The sequence below is a fragment of the Microcaecilia unicolor genome, chromosome 1 (assembly GCF_901765095.1).
Source record: "Microcaecilia unicolor chromosome 1, aMicUni1.1, whole genome shotgun sequence".
Lineage (NCBI taxonomy): Eukaryota > Metazoa > Chordata > Amphibia > Gymnophiona > Siphonopidae > Microcaecilia > Microcaecilia unicolor.
Window position 1 is genome coordinate 160612249 of NC_044031.1, and position 15965 is coordinate 160628213.

Here is a 15965-nt window from a genome sequence, read left to right on the forward strand (position 1 = left end):
AATGCCACACTGGGAAAAGACCAAGGGTCCATCGAGCCCAGCATCCTGTCCATGACAGCGGCCAATCCAGGCCAAGGGCACCTGGCAAGCTTCCCAAACGTACAAACATTCTATACATGTTATTCCTGGAATTGTGGATTTTTCCCAAGTCCATTTAGTAGCAGTTTATGGACTTCTCTAACCCCTTTTTAAACTCTGCCAAGCTAACCGCCTTCACCACGTTCTCCGGCAACGAATTCCAGAGTTTAATTACACGTTGGGTGAAGAAATATTTTCTCCGATTTGTTTTAAATTTACTACACTGTAGTTTCATCGCATGTCCCCTAGTCCTAGTATTTTTGGAAAGCGTGAACAGACGCTTCACATCCACCTGTTCCACTCCACTCAATATTTTATATACCTCTATCATGTCTCCCCTCAGCCGTCTCTTCTCCAAGCTGAAAAGCCCTAGCCTCCTTAGTTTTTCTTCATAGAGAAGTCGTCCCATCCCTGCTATCATTTTAGTCGCCCTTCACTATCATTTTGTCTTCAATAATGTACAGTTTACAAGTGGGCGGGCACATGGGTGGAACCTTGGTGAGGAAGAGTTTAGTGGAGAATGGGTGGGGTGCGTGTCTCCAGAACATATATACTAGCTCTATGGCTGGCCTAAGTGCTTGTGTCTAAATATATATGTGTGTGTGTGTGTATGTATGTGCCTGGTCACACTAGTATTTCCTTTACAGAATAGGCTCCAATTAGGTGCTTCTTTATAGAATTATGCTTTTAAAGTGCCTTCAAAAAGTTATCATGTGTGTTTTAAAAACTTATTAAAACAAGCGTGAATCAACCCTCTTCCCCCCAAAAGAAAATCCAAAAATAGGATAAAAGAAGCCCAAATGAATCAAATGTTTTTTCCTTGTGCACATTCCTAACACATTCATGCAAACCTAAGACATTTTCATACAATTCTATTTCTCTATTTTCTTTTTCTTTATTAATTGAAAAAATATTTCTACCAATAAATTATGGGGCCCTTTTACTAAAGCTTTAGCGCATGCAAAACTTGTGCTAAGCTTTAGTAAAAACACCCTTATGAGCGTTAAGTATGACAGGTTGCCTAGCTAAATACTCTAAATAGGGGATATGTTCTAGAATCAAAATAAGTGCTTATGTTATCTTTATGAAATAGCTTCACAAGCCCTGCAGTAATCATGGGTAAATGTACTTGCATAAATTTACATGTGTGTGCCTATTTTACAAAATACGTGCACACATTGTGACTTTCGCCATGCCCTACCCCAACTTCTCCACAGAAGATGCCTACACTCAGATCACACAAAATTTGACAGGAACAATTTCAGCACCCATTTTATGTGTACTTACAGAAAAAAGTTTATAAAATTATCTTTCCTTCCCCTACCATGGCATTTTATACAGTTAGGGCTAGATTCAGTAAATGCCGCTCAAAAATCAGTGCCGAAAAAAATTAGCACTCAAAGCTGTTCTCTAATTGGCAGTCAAAGATGAGCGTGTATTACAGAATAGGACTGAGTGCCAATTTCGGAGTCCAAATTTGGGTGCCAGGACTGACTCCTGCTGAAATCAGCTGTAATTCCTGGAGCCCAATGTGGACGCACATCCCTGGTATTCTATAACACTCTGTGCAAATTTTATGAATGCCCCTGACCCGTCTATGCACCTCCCATGGCCAAGCCCCCTTCTGGGTTGTGCACTATGGGATTTTGGTGCACATTGTTATAGAATAGTATGTAGCAAGCTGTGCACGCAAATTCAAACTGGTGCCAATTAATTCCCCATTAACATCCAGTTACTGGCACTATTTGACTCGTTAGCCAATTTAGTGTACTTCTTGGATCGGCTTCCAATTTTGGGTGCCATATATAGAATCTGGGGGTTAGTAAACTTTAATTTTAGAAGCTGCAATGCTTTATGCCTGTTGAACTTTTTATGTTTCCAGTCAGATGTTCAGGAGTCTATCAGCGTCTTCATGGCCTACGCACACACCAGTGTTAATCAGTTGAGTGCCAAATACCTCCAGGATGAGAGAAGATACAACTATACCACACCAAAAAGCTTTCTGGAACAAATATCATTATATAAGAACTTGCTGGCTATGAAATGCAGGGAGTTGTCACAGCGAATGGTGCATCTTATGAATGGCACTCAGAAACTGCAAACTACCACTGCGCAGGTAATGATGGCATTATTTACAGCTGAGGGATTGTGTGACTGCTACAATTGTTTTTTGTTGCTGTTTGTCTGCTGAACCATGCATAGAATGTATTTATTTGTTATTTGTGTATGCAGTCCAGCAGAATATTTTAGGGTAAATCTAGAAAGATGTACAAGTTACAACCAAGGTGAAGAATATAATACTTAAGTTTTTTTATGCTTTTTCTGAACTTAGTTTTATAGTATGTATCACTTTTTGCGTTGGTATTCATCATGAAATCTTTCCTTTAGAGTAGGAGTTTTTAGTTCCACGAAGTTGGTTTTGACTGTTTGTACATGCAGTGTTAAAAATTTAGGGGGTATTTTGCAAAAGATTTCCCTCATGTAAAGTCTGTTTTACTCATGGAAGAAATGTTTTATAAAATTGAGCAACAGTATGCAGGCATGAAACCTGCATTCTCAGAAAGATCATATATACTTTTATGCAGACCACACGTAGGTATTTCTAGAGGCACAGTTTGAGCAGGGGAGTTGTAATGTAAATACGTATGTTCTAAATTCTGTGGGTACATGCAAGAGAGTATGCGCACACATTATACCATCTTTGGAGCAGGTGTAAATTTGTGCTATTGGGGTGGCACTGGGTACCTCTTTTATAAAGGCACAAAAATACTTATGTTGATTTTATAAAGTAGGTACCTTCCTGGACTTTCGGAATAGTCTTCCGGTTATAAAATGTAGTCCTTAATTTACAAAACTAGAATTGTGTGCATAGCGCATACTTTCAGCAACTCAGTTCTGATTCTTTGACTTAGTAATATTCACAGAAAAGGTTTGTGGCTACTTACCCAACATTTCTTTCTTCTTTGACATCTTGAACTTTGTGCAGCAGACCTAGTTGATAAATTTTTCATCTTACAAAGTTAACACCCTTTGCATTGGTATCCACTGTATGATTTCCACCACAATGGAAACATGAGGCTGTGGAGTTTTACAATCTCTTCTCAAGACTGGCAGTCATTTGTTATGTTTCTGTTGACGCATATAAACAGGTTTTGTTTGTTTGGTGCAATGTGGCCTCAGTTGTTATGATTCTTATAAAGCAGTTGCAAATTTTAGGTTTCTTTCTGCAAGGAGAAAGCATTAAATCACTTTAGCATAGACTCCATGTATAAAAATGATCTTACAACTTAATTCTAACTGTTCAGCAAAGCCGTCATGTTTCTGCTAATTGGTGTTCATAATTGGAACGTATTTGTGATGACATCATATCTTTTATACAGTTAAAATCTGTGGATGCTTCAAATATCTCAAATGGATGGGGAATGGGTAAGCATGAATCAATTGTTTACTCTTTCAGAAAATACAAAGACTAGGGGGACACTAGGTACATAGCAGCTCCTTTAAAACAAATAGGAGAAATATTTTTCACTCAACATAGGGTTCAGCTCTGAATCCCATTGCCGGAGCAAGTGACAAAAATAATTACTGTAGCTGCATTTAAAAAAAAATCATTTGGACAAATTCCTGGAGGAAAAGTTCATAAACTGTTATTAAAGTAGAAAGCCACTACTTATTCCTGAGGTTAAGTATCATAGAATCTTGCTACTTTGTGGGACTCTGCCAGGAATTTGTGACTAGGACTCGTTACTGTTGGAAACAGGATCCATGGTTTGACCCATAGGGCAACTCTTACATTCTTAAGTAGTTGAGAAATGTGCTTTTAGTATAGCCACAACATCATCATAAGATTTAATCAAGGGTGAGACTCGATATACTAGTAGGTGAACAATTGTTCATTTGCTACTTAGCTGAAACAACAACACTCAGCAGAACGGCTTTCTTTTTCATTTCACTGTAATGCTATTCATTTGGCCTTTAAAAGAACTATGTTCAACAGTAGATAGTGGGAAGTGGGTTGGAGGCAAGTGGGAGAGGAGAGATACTAATATTTAGCAACAAACATGAGAGATATCTGGAGATGGTTATATATGATGATATCAAGGTTGCAAAACTGTGAGAAGCATAGAGAGAAATACGACTGACAAAAATGTAAGCAGAGAAAAAGATGGCTAGACTGTTCTACATTCTTTTTCTTGGCCTTAACCCTTTGGAATAATTTGCCATCTAGTATTAGAATAGAAAGGAGGAGTAGCCTAGTGGTTAGTGCAGTGGACTGAGTTCCATTCCCACTGCAGCTCCTTGTGACTCTGGGCAAGTCACTTAACCCTCCATTGCCCCTGGTACAAAATAAGTACCTGAATATATGTAAACCGCTTTGAATGTAGTCGGAAAAACCTCAGAAAGGCGATATATTAAGTCCCATTTCCCTTTCCACCTTTATTAAATTTAAGGCCCTTCTTAAGGCACATTTTTTCAGTTGGCTTTTGATATGTCTGTGTCCTGAAGGTGCATCCCTGAAACACCATTATTTTTATTGTTTATATTGCTTGTGCTGTCTATTTTATTCTGCTTTCTTTTTCTGTGGGCATGATTGTTTGCTTTCCTATCAGTTGATGGATTTCTTTTCTTGATTTTAATGATTGTTAATTGATTATTTGTAAACTGCCTTGACATCATTTTTTAAAGAAAAGGCACTATATCAAGTTCTAAAATATAAATGTAGAGATGTCAAAGCGAGATGGCAAAACTATTTTCAGTTATATTGGTGAAAGGAAGAAGGCTAGAAATGAAATTGTAATACTGAAAGATGCTGCAAACTGCTATATGAAGAGATGAGGAAAAAAGCAGTCATTCTAAACTACTACTACTACTTCTATCTATCATTTCTATAGCGCTACAAGGCATACGCAGCGCTGTACACCATACACAAAAAAGACAGTCCCTGCTCAAAGCGCTTACAATCTATATAAGACAGGTAAACAGAGAACAATTAAGGGTAAGGGAATAATAGGTGAGGTTGAAGGACAGGGCAAGTTGAGTAGTGGTTAGGAGTCAAAAGCAGTGGTAAAGAGGTGGGCTTTAAGTTTGGACTTGAAAATGGCCAAAGACGGGGCTAGACGCACAGGCTGAGGAAGTCTATTCCAGGCGTGGGGTGCAGCAAGACAAAAGGAACGGAGTCTAGAATTAACAGTAGAGGAGAAGGGGACAGATAAGAGAGATTTATCTACAGAACAGAGTACTCGAGGGGGGGCGTAGGGAGAGACGAGAGTGGAGAGGTACTGGGGAGCAGCAGAGTGAATACACTTATAGGTCAATAAGAGAAGCTTGAACTGAGTACGGAAACGGATAGGGAGCCAGTGAAGTGATTTAAGGAGGGGGCTAATGTGAGCATAGCGACTTTGGCGGAAAATGAGTCGCGCAGCAGAGTTTTGGACTGATTGAAGAGGAGAGAGATGGCTAAGAGGGAGGCCGGTGAGTAACAGGTTACAATAATCAAGACGAGAGGTGATAAGAGTGTGCATAAGGGTTCTGGTAGAGTGCTCAGAGATGAAGGGATGGATCTGTTCAATGTACATGGAAGAAAATGTTGGAGAAGATCCTCACTCAGCTGACAAAGCTATATATGGAAATGGAGTTGATTTTGCACCATTCACAGAATTCAATTCAATTTAGGTCTTGTATACCGCTAATATCCCCTGTGTAGGGTTCAGTGCGGTTTACAGTATTTGAAGGTTGTGTTAATTAAATTAGATGATTCGAAAGTTGGTAGGGGTTCGTTGATCGGTGAGTATTATTTTCCACTCTCTGGGAAGAAGTAAGTTTTTAGCTTCTTCCAGAAGCTGAGGTAGTTGTTCTCTGCTCTGATTGTTAGAGGGAGTGAGTTCCATAATGGGATCCCTGCCACTGAGAAGAGTGATTTAAAGATCTTCTGAGATCAGATTCCCTTATGAGATGGTGGGGCTAGGATCAGTTGTTCTTTTAGTCTGTTGAAGTGTACTAGACATATAGATGAGATGTTGATCAGAATTTCAGAGGTACCACCTTGAAGGATCTGGAATAATAGGCAGGCTGCTTTGAACTTAGTTCTTTCAGCTATTGGTAGCCAGTGTAATGTTGTTAGGTAGGGCTGTTTCATTGTTGGTTGATATGGCATGTGAGTGATAGGAGTTAAAGATGACTCCCAGCACTCTGGCTTCTGATTCAATTGGTAAGGTGGTGTTGTTGGGTAATGCTAATGAATTTGGGACCTCACCACCTTGATTCTTGGAGAATTGTTTGCTAACATAAGAGTCAAGAATTTTTGTAAAGAGTGGAATACTCACCACTGGGTGGCAGTTTGCTGCAGAAGCTGTGTCTAACCCTGAGCCCTTTAATATTGGTTTTACCCATGTCTGATGGGAGAGAACAATAATTCAGTAGTCGTTGAGGCAGTCTGTTAGCCATTGGACCACCTCTGTTGGGGTGGTTTGGAAAGAATTCTGGACAGTGGTCTAGGAAGCAGTGTGAGCTTGAGCATTTAAGCAGTAGTGATTTTGCATCTTCAGTTGATAGTGGTTGAAAGGATTCCCATAGTTGGTTTGTTTTGATTCCCTGGCTAGAGTCTAGGATGGGATAGGCTCCTAGGTCATTTGTTTTTTTTTCTTTTGGATTATATTTGGTCAGTTCATCCCTAATTTGATTGCCCTTGTTTTTGAAGTGGTCAGCTAGATCTTGAGCAGAGGGGCATGTCTGTAGCTCTGTTTGTAGCTCTTTATCAGGTGAGTGGATGGAGGTCAGATTTCTAACTAGGGTGAATAGTTTTTTATTGTCAAGGATATCATGGCCCACTAGGGTGCTGTAGTATTTTCGCTTGAAGTAGTTTACTTTATGTTTGTAGTGACAAAAGGAGAGTTTCCATATGGATCTGTCATCCATGGCTTTGCTTTTTCTCCATTTCTTTTTGATGTTTCTACAGTTTTAGTTGTGACAGTTCTTCTGAGAACAAGGGTGATTTTCAAGTTGCCTTGACCTCTTTGGTATTGATTGGTTCTATTTTGTCCAAGACTGTTTTGACTTTGGTGTCCCATTCTGATTTTACAGATTCTTACAGGGGGCTTTTCAAGGTAAGAGAGTTCCTTAGCTCAGTCCAGAATCTGGATTCATCAATTTTTCCTCTGCTGGTTATTAGTTTAACAGGGTGGTGATTGGGGTGGTTTGTTAGGCAGATATTGATGGTAAAGTGCAGTTGGAAGTGATCAGACCATGGTATAGGCTTCCAAGAGGGAGATCCAATCAGGTTGGAGGGATAGGAGATAAGGAAATCTAAAGTATGGCCTTGTTCATGGTTTGGACCTCTGCCATGTGTAGTGAGTTCAGTTGTTCTCAAGAATGATTTAAAGTTATGAACATTGGTATCCGCTTCATTCTGTAAGTGTAGGTTTAGGTCTCCCAGGACAACTATTCTGGGAAATTGGGACATGGCGGACGAGATGACCTCTAGTATGATGGGTTCAGCCTTAGTCCAAGCTCCTAGTGGGTAGTGGAAAAGGAGAAGCGTGATCTGTTTGGCTCCTTTGGAGTTGTTGTGTAGTTTGCATAGTATGTATTCCAGTTCAGGTAGTGTCCCTGTGCAAAGAATATGTGTAGAAAGCTCTTGTCAATAAGTGCCAGACCTTCTCCTTTTTTGTTTAGTCTTGGGGAATGGAGGATGTCGTATCCGGTTGGGTATAGGTGGGGTAGCGTTGGGCTGTTGACTTCTGTGAGCCATGTTTCAGAGATAAATAAAAAAACCTAGATCAGACAATTCTAGTAGATCCCTTACTAATAAGGTCTTGTTCACCATGGATCTTGCATTGATATAGATTGCTGGTGCAGGAGTAGTGTGGGGCAAGTGGTCTGAGCATGAGGGTTGTTTAGTCAGGGTTAGAAGAGATCATTTTTTGGGTCATGTGTTGGGTTTGGTGTGCTGCCTATGGATAGTTGAGGGCATGGAATTTTGTGTACAGGTGTCAGAGCTCTCTAAAAGGTGTTTGTTAGTGGGCCTGGGTTGTTTGCGGATATTCAGTTTTCTGAGTGAGTCATAGATTACTGGGATTTGTTTATTGCCGGTGCCTTCAGGTAGGTTGCCCATCAAGAAACCCATGAGGGCTAGGCAGAGTATTAGAGGCCACTTCATTGTTGGATGCAAGGGGTATGATGAATAGGAAAGGTCATGCACAAGTGTGATTTGGTTAGCCTCTCTCTAATTATGTTGTGTCCAGGCAGTGAGAGTCAGTTTTATCAAAGGCATTTGTTCTTTTATGTATGTGTGTGTTTATATGAGGTCAGGTGAAATTTGATATCATTCTATACCTGTAATTTCTCCTGTCTGTGGTCTCCATCTCGGCTATGTAGTCCTGTCGTGATTAACTTCTCCTGCTGGACCATTCGTTCCCTTCGGCTGTGATCGGTGCTTTCTTCTGAGACTCTGATGGAGTCTGAACCTCTTGCTTGTGACTTTGCTGCGCTTCTGGGAGACGTCTTCCTCAACTGTGTGTAGATTGTGGGTGCAGTCCTCAGTAGCGAGAGTCCAGGAGATTGACCTCGGGTAGCGTTCAACAGCTTTGTGGCCGTTCTGCTGCCTGGTGCACTCCGTTGTCTGGTGCCAGTACCAGTGTGAGAGATCCTTCCGAGTAACTCTGTAGAATCGGATGGGCTGGGTTCCTGCATGGCAGTCGATGTGTATTGCACGCTCCCTCATGGATTGCTTGTAGGTCCCTGGCTGCAGTGTGGGCTCCAGGTTGCGGTCAGAACTCTACTGTGGTTGCCAGGGGCAGCCGTTTCGTGGTGGATGGGGTACTCTGCCCGTTTGTCTCCCTGGAACCACTCAGGGCTCTGAGCAAACACTGCTCAGAAAGAATATGATACAGGTATTCAAATACCTCAAAGGTGTAAAGCAAAAAAAAAAAATGTTTTTCCTTTCTTAATTTCTATTTATTTTTCAAATATTCACATATACAATATGATTATCTTGAAGCGGAGTCAACTACAAACCATAAAAGAAAAATCTCACAAGATACTTATACAAAATTAAATTACATAGCTGAAATCCAAGTTTAAGTCCCTTATATGCAGTGCGTTTTTTCTGGCGAAAAAGGTGCCGGTACTCAAATGCCAGGCCACCCTTCAGGGGTGGGGTGATCACTGACCCCCTGCAACCAGTCACAGAATCTATGACAAGGCAGAATTGGTGTGTAGAGCCTGAGCCTCAGACCTGATGGTAGGTTTTTGACATTGAGCTCCTATGGTAGATGGTAGACTACAGCAGACAGGCCTGTACTGCTGCATGCTACCTAATAGGCTCTTTAGCATGCATTTTAAATGCTGTTTGCTGATGTCTACTACAGGAGTAAACCTCAGTGCTGAAACTATTTTAACATTCAGCAGTCATTAACAAGTAAGTAAACGTCTCATTAACTGTGCGCTGCTATCCATGGTAGCTTTCTGTATCTGCCCTTGAGAATTTAAGCTTGCAGTCCAGTGCACAGTATGCAGTTCTGCTGACCAAGTCAATGGTATGTGGTTCAGTCCTTTAGACTACTATTCATTTTTTGAACTTGCAGATAGTATGTTTAAGAGTTTGCTTGTATATCACTGAGTGCACATTCAGTGCAATAGAACAACAGAGCATGAAATAGCTGCTATTACTTTTCTATGTTCCCAGCATACAGTATGTTTTATTTTCATTTGCAAGCTGAAATCAGCTTAGCATTGTATACTGCCATTTTAAAATCTAAACATACTATGCAATTCCTGGAAAAAAAACTTGCAGAGTAATGTTTCCAAAGTAATTTCTTATTTTTCTTTTTTTTCACATTAGGTAGAAGACCTAAAAGCCAAGCTTGCATCTCAAGAGGCAGAATTACAACTGAGAAATCAAGATGCTGAAGCTTTGATTACCAAGATAGGGCTTCAGACTGAGAAAGTGAGCCAAGAAAAAGCCATTGCCGATGCAGAGGAGCAAAAGGTCAATCTAATTCCACCATTTAGAGTTGTTGAGCTATGTTTAGCACAAAATAAACCTTTGTAGGTGAACAATTTTGAACAACTTTCTCTCCAGGAAGCATAAAACCTGAAGTATTATTATAGTTACACATGTAGCAGTATTTCACACTGTGATTACCACTTGGCCTTTCTTTACATTATGCATTTTTCCCACCTTTTAACTCTTTTAATGATAGGAAAGAACAATAAATACTGAGCTTATTCAATCCTAGGGTGGTTGTAGATCTTAAGCATCGGGCCTGTTTGTAATACAGGAAAGGTCATGGAATCATCTCCAAGCACTTCAGGTTTCTAAAGGCTTTTGAATTCTAGGCAAATTGAACAACTTGATTGTTAACAAGGTCTCTTCTCAGTCCTGCTATGCTGTTTGCAAGTTTTATGTTCTATTTCCTGTCTGGAAAGTCTAAATGGGCTCTCTGGGTCAGGTTTGCACTGCCATTTCTTCTTGGTTTCACATAGCCTTGTTAGCAATCCTGTGCTCTTCTATTGTCTACAAGCACAGCATGAGCAAATTAAAAAAAAAAAAAAAAAAGAGGTAAATACTGTATATCATGACTAGAGAGAAAAGCTTTGGGGTCAGTTTTCTGCCAGCCATAGATTTTTTGTAATTGCTGATACTTAAATGTGGCTGGAATCTGCATAACTTACAGTATTCTGTAGGTTAATTGCATAACTAAACGTCTGGTCTGTATTCTGCCTATGTGTACGTTCAAGGTGCAATTTATTTGATTTAGTGCAAATTTTCAAAAGAAAATCTAACAGTTTACAAGCTCAAAGCTTTTAGGGGAAAGGGGAACAGCAAACAACTCAACAGGACATATCTACACAAAATAACAGCACAAAGTGAGATACACAGGGGTGATAGGGGCAGGAAAGGTTGCAATTTGAACAGTAAGGAAGAGGGATGGAGAAGTAAGTGGGATGCTTAATTAACTGTCTCCATAGTTTCACAGACCTCAAAAATGTGGCAAAATGTAGAACTAGAATAATATGCAGATCAATTAATTCAAGGAGATGGGAATGCCAGAGAAAAGTAGTAAATCAATTTAAATGATCCAAAACATCAGCAAGGGTAATAAAATAGTGATACCATAAACCCAGCTGTTCTGTACAGGGGCCCACCCAATTTGGGGTCAGGCCCGCCCAGCAGCAGTGTTCCTTCCTGCACAGCGATTCCGGTCGCAGGCTCGGCTCGCAGCGATTCCCACATGCGTGCGGGAATCGCTGCAAGCCGAGCCTGTGACCAGAATCTCTGCTGGGCGGGCCTACAAGAAGGGTGAGGAAAGATGGTGTGAAAGTTGCTGTACGGGGGAAGAGATGATGGGGAAAAGATGTTGCACGGGGGAGGGAAGATGGGGACAGCAGCTGCACAGGGGGGAGGGAAGATGGAAGGAAAGATGCTGCACAGGGAGAAGGGAAGATGGAAAGATGAGACATGGTGGGTGGGGGGAGATGCTGCACGGGGAAGAAGGGAGAGATGCAGCAAAGGGGTGGAAGGGTGAGGAAGGGAGAAGTCTTAGCTGCATATGAGGTGGAGGGGAGGGAGACATGCTGTATAGAGAGGGGATAGGTGGTGAGAGGGAAGAAATTTTGAACATGTGGGTGGAGAGGAGGGAGAAATGGTGGGCATAGGGGTGGAAGGAAGGGAGAAATGTTAGAAATGATGGTAGAGGGGAGGAAGGGAGAGATGCTGCATGGGAAGGGGAAAGAGATGTTGGACCAGAACACAAGGGAGAGGGAGAGAGAAATGATAGACATGATGGTAGAGGGGAGAAAGGTAGAGATGCTGTATGGGAAGGAGAGAGAGATGTTGGAACCAGAACACAAAGGAGAGGGAGAGAGAGATGGTGGACAGTGGGAATGAGAGGGGGAGATAGACATGGGGCTGGATGAGAGGGGGAGGGAGAGGTACACAGTAGGTGGTGAGGGGGGGGGAAATGCTGGGCCATGGGGGAGAGGATAGGAATGAAAAGAGAAGGGGCAGGAAAATATAAGGCTACCAGGGTGGGGTGGGGAGGGGATCAGATGCTGGTTAGAAGGGTGGAGGGAGGAAGACGATGGGAATGGTGGAACCCTGTGGGAGAGGCCAAGACTGGGAAGAGGGGGTGGCAAGTAAATGAATGGGAGATACTGATTACAGAGGGTAGAAATATGGTAATGGGAAGTAGATTAAAGATAAAAGAGAAAGTAGAGATGGGGAGGAGTAAGATGGGGAATGGGAGAGCTAGTGGGTGAAAGAAGAAGATGGAAATTTGATAGGTAGTTGAAAAGTAAAAAGGAGACGAAGAAGGGTGAGAGAGAAGCAGAAAAGAAAGAAATGATCAATATGTCAGAGGCAGGAATAGTGAGGGAACAGACAGGAGAGTGGATAAAAGACAAATGGACTGCAGTCGCTTGAAGAAGAATTAGCAGACGACAGAGAGGAAAGCAGAAAAGAGAAATTGGAACCAGCAAGATGGAAAAATAAAATGTCCAGACAACGAAGGTAAAAACAAAGCATTTTATTTTGAATGTTTTAAATGGAATATGTTAGCTTTTGGAAATAAGCATAGCAAATGTCTTTGTATTGTGTTCTGTAGAAAAGGAAATGCATCTCTGTTTTATGTCTCCAGTGTTGCAGTAATGCTATGTTTTAACTTCTTGGGGTTCCTTTTCAATTTTTGTCTAAATATTTTTATTTCTAATTTGTGATCCCTTCTTCTGTATTTGGTGAGGGTCTGTTGGGCAATTAAACATAGTAATGGCAGGTGGGAAATTGGAGGGGAGGCAAAGAGGAGAGGGAATCGGGGAGGGGAGCCCTCCTTTATTTTCTGACCTGGGCCCAAGCAGGTCTAACACCAGTCCTAACCCTTGCTGTATAGCTGGTGAGGATTCCCAGACATCCCCAGCTAAGGACCTCCTCCAAAGGTGGCCAGAATTCCCTTCTACCAAGCTCTGGCAACAGCATCCTTGAGCCATCAACAGCTAAGCATGTATGGGGTGCTGGCATCAGTGGCTTAGGGTCATTGCTGCTGCCTGCCAAGCTTGGTAAAAGAGAGTTCTGGCCACCTTCAGAGAAAGTCTTCAGCTGACTGAGCTTGAGGATCCTCATTAGCTAAAGTATTTATATTTTGAGGTGGAGGTAGGGCGGAGCAGAGAAAATTTTGTGCCCACCCAATTTGGGCTCAGGCCCACCCAAAACTGGCTGTCTGGCTACGCCACTGGTTCTGTATAATCGCTTGCTTTTTGTTACTCCTTGTTACTGTTTAAGTTCCAAAACTAGTTTCAATTCAATTCCAACCAGCATGATGATTTCAGTAGGAAATTCAATTGTTTATTATTGCAAATTCCAATATGTATTGTCAACTTGTGCAAACATTCTTAAATATTTAAAGATGTTTTAAAATCTTTCAATCATAGTCCTTTAACAACATCTTTATCACGTTTTGCAGTGGATGGATGCCTCCACCAACATGCAGCATGATTTTCAAATTGGTGCCTCAAGGTGTGGTCCCCCAAAAATGAAAATTAAAACCGTCAGTCAGAATGATGAATGTACAGTCATAAGTTTAAAATGTATAATAAATTTTACATACCTTATACTCAAAAGCTCGCACATACTTCATCGGTGCCTGCCATGTTCTATTCCTGTCATATCAATGCTCAACTATAGTTAAATAAATCACATGACACTACACCAATGAGAGTGCTGCAACCTGATGATGTCACCCAGTGAGTTTACATAGCTGCAGTCCAATCTATTTCTAAGTTCAAACCTCCTGGAAATACAGTCCCCAATGTAAATATCCACCATTTCTCCTTATAAATGAGTAACCTATCTACATCACCTCCCTCTTTACCCAATTGTATCTGATCAATAACTCATAAGTACATAAGTATTGCCATACTGGGAAAGACCAAAGGTCCATCAAGCCCAGCATCCTGTTTCAAACAGTGGCCAATCCAGGTCACAAATACTGTATCTGGCAAGATCCCCAAAAAGTGCAAAACATTTTATACTGCTTATCCCAGAAATAGTGGATTTTCCCCAAGTCCATTTAATAATGGTCTATGGACTTTTCCTTTAGGAAGCCGTCCAAACCTTTTTTAACTCTGCTAAGCTAACTCGCCATTTTATGTCTGTCCATTCATGATGTTTTTGTCACCAATGGTTAACAATGGGAGCTGTCAAAGTAGCAGTATTAATTATGGACTTAGCTCATTCAGTCTCTGCTTTATCGGTCTTAATTGTGAAGCGCTGCGTATGACTGGTAGCGCTATAGAAATGATTTGTAGTAGTTCTGGACTTGCCTATATAATATAACTGACAAGGACACTGTAGCGCATACACTACATTGCTGCTATTACAATTTGTTCTTGCAGCAGTGTTGCGTGTGCTACCTGTCATTTGCCAATGAGTTCTCTCTATGGTTAATGCACACCATTGGCAATTACCACATTGAACATGGCCAATTAAATTCTCATCACACTGTAAATATTCCAAACATTTATATGAAAGCATTTCTCCAATGGTTCTGCCCCTCTGATAAGCTATTATGGGGCCTTTTTGCAAAACAGGATGAACCCAATATTTATGAATCAAAGCTGTAACTTTAGAACTACCCATCATATAGGGCAGTACTGCTACAACCCTATTTTCAGAGTCTCTATTAGAATATTGTAATAAAAGATCTCTCTGTGTAAATTTAGCTCTAAAATACACTTTCTTAATGACTTTAAGGGGATAAGCCCTGCCCAGAAATCTTTGTGCAATTCACTTGCTTGATAATTCTCTCTAGAGCAGATACGCCGTACTCTAAGATATATACTTATAGGAAGACTAGCTCTTAATTTGTAAGGGTGAGAACTCTGAAAATGTAACAGAATATTCCTTGCCACCTCTTTGCAAAACATGGTAGTGTGTAATTGGCCATGGTCAATCATTTTCATATCCAAAAACTCAATTGTTTCTTTGTGCCAAATCATAGTAAATTGTAAAGCCGTAGACTTGGTGTTGAGCCATGCAAAAAAAAGCTTTTATTTGTTCCAATGCCCCCTCCCACCAGAAATAAAATATTGTCTAAAAATCTCTTCCAAAAGGTGACATAGGCAAACCAAGGAGATAGATAAATCACTTTCTGCGCAAAATGTGCTACAAATAGAGTTGCTACCAAAGGGGCTAATGAAGCCCCCATAGCGATACCTTGTGTCTGCAAATAATAATGACCATCATAGAAAAAATTTGTTTTGGAACAATGTGTAACTAATAGCAAGCAATTATACAGAACAGCTGGGTTTATGGTATCAGAGAAAAGTAGTAAGCATTAAGCTGACACTTGAGCTTGCTAAAAGATGCTTCAAGTCTCAAGTAGAGGGGAAGGGCATTCCAAAGAGTTGGACCAACCACACTAAAACATGAACTTCTAATGGTATCCAGGAAAACCTGGCAGGATGGGACTATTAGGAGGCCTTGCTTTGAGGACCGGAGTGTCCTTGCAGAGGAGTAAGGAACCAAGACTGGCCAGAAAGGAGGGTAGACCAGAGGATTAAATCTGATGACACAAGATGTTAAGTTTATAAGGAATCCCATAGGCTACTGGGAGCATATGTTCAGAGGTGGAGTGATGTGATCGAATTTCTTGCAACTGTGAAGAAGTTTTACCATGGTGTTTTGTATTAGTTTTACATACTTTGTATTGTTATTTGAATATTTTGACTGCTGTAATTTTCTATTGCTTATGTTTGTTTGATTTATTCTTAGTTGTAATCTGTGGGTCTGATAAGCAGGCAGACCTATAAGAACGAGATAATACCAAAGAATGTAAGAGGATATGAAGAAAACAATGCTCCAAAAGGGATCAAATGGAACGGATGAGTCTGAGAAT

At 40.8% G+C, this 15965-nt stretch overlaps 1 protein-coding gene across 1 annotated transcript in view; it reads left to right on the forward strand.

The window, feature by feature from the left end:
• DNAH11 (dynein axonemal heavy chain 11) overlaps positions 1 to 15965 on the forward strand; it is a 708797-nt gene that overhangs the window by 431313 nt on the left and 261519 nt on the right. Inside the window, exons 54-55 of the mRNA XM_030201723.1 lie at positions 1961 to 2194; positions 9917 to 10063. Of these exons, the coding sequence (XP_030057583.1) occupies positions 1961 to 2194; positions 9917 to 10063 (381 nt within the window). The remainder of the gene's footprint in view (positions 1 to 1960; positions 2195 to 9916; positions 10064 to 15965) is intronic.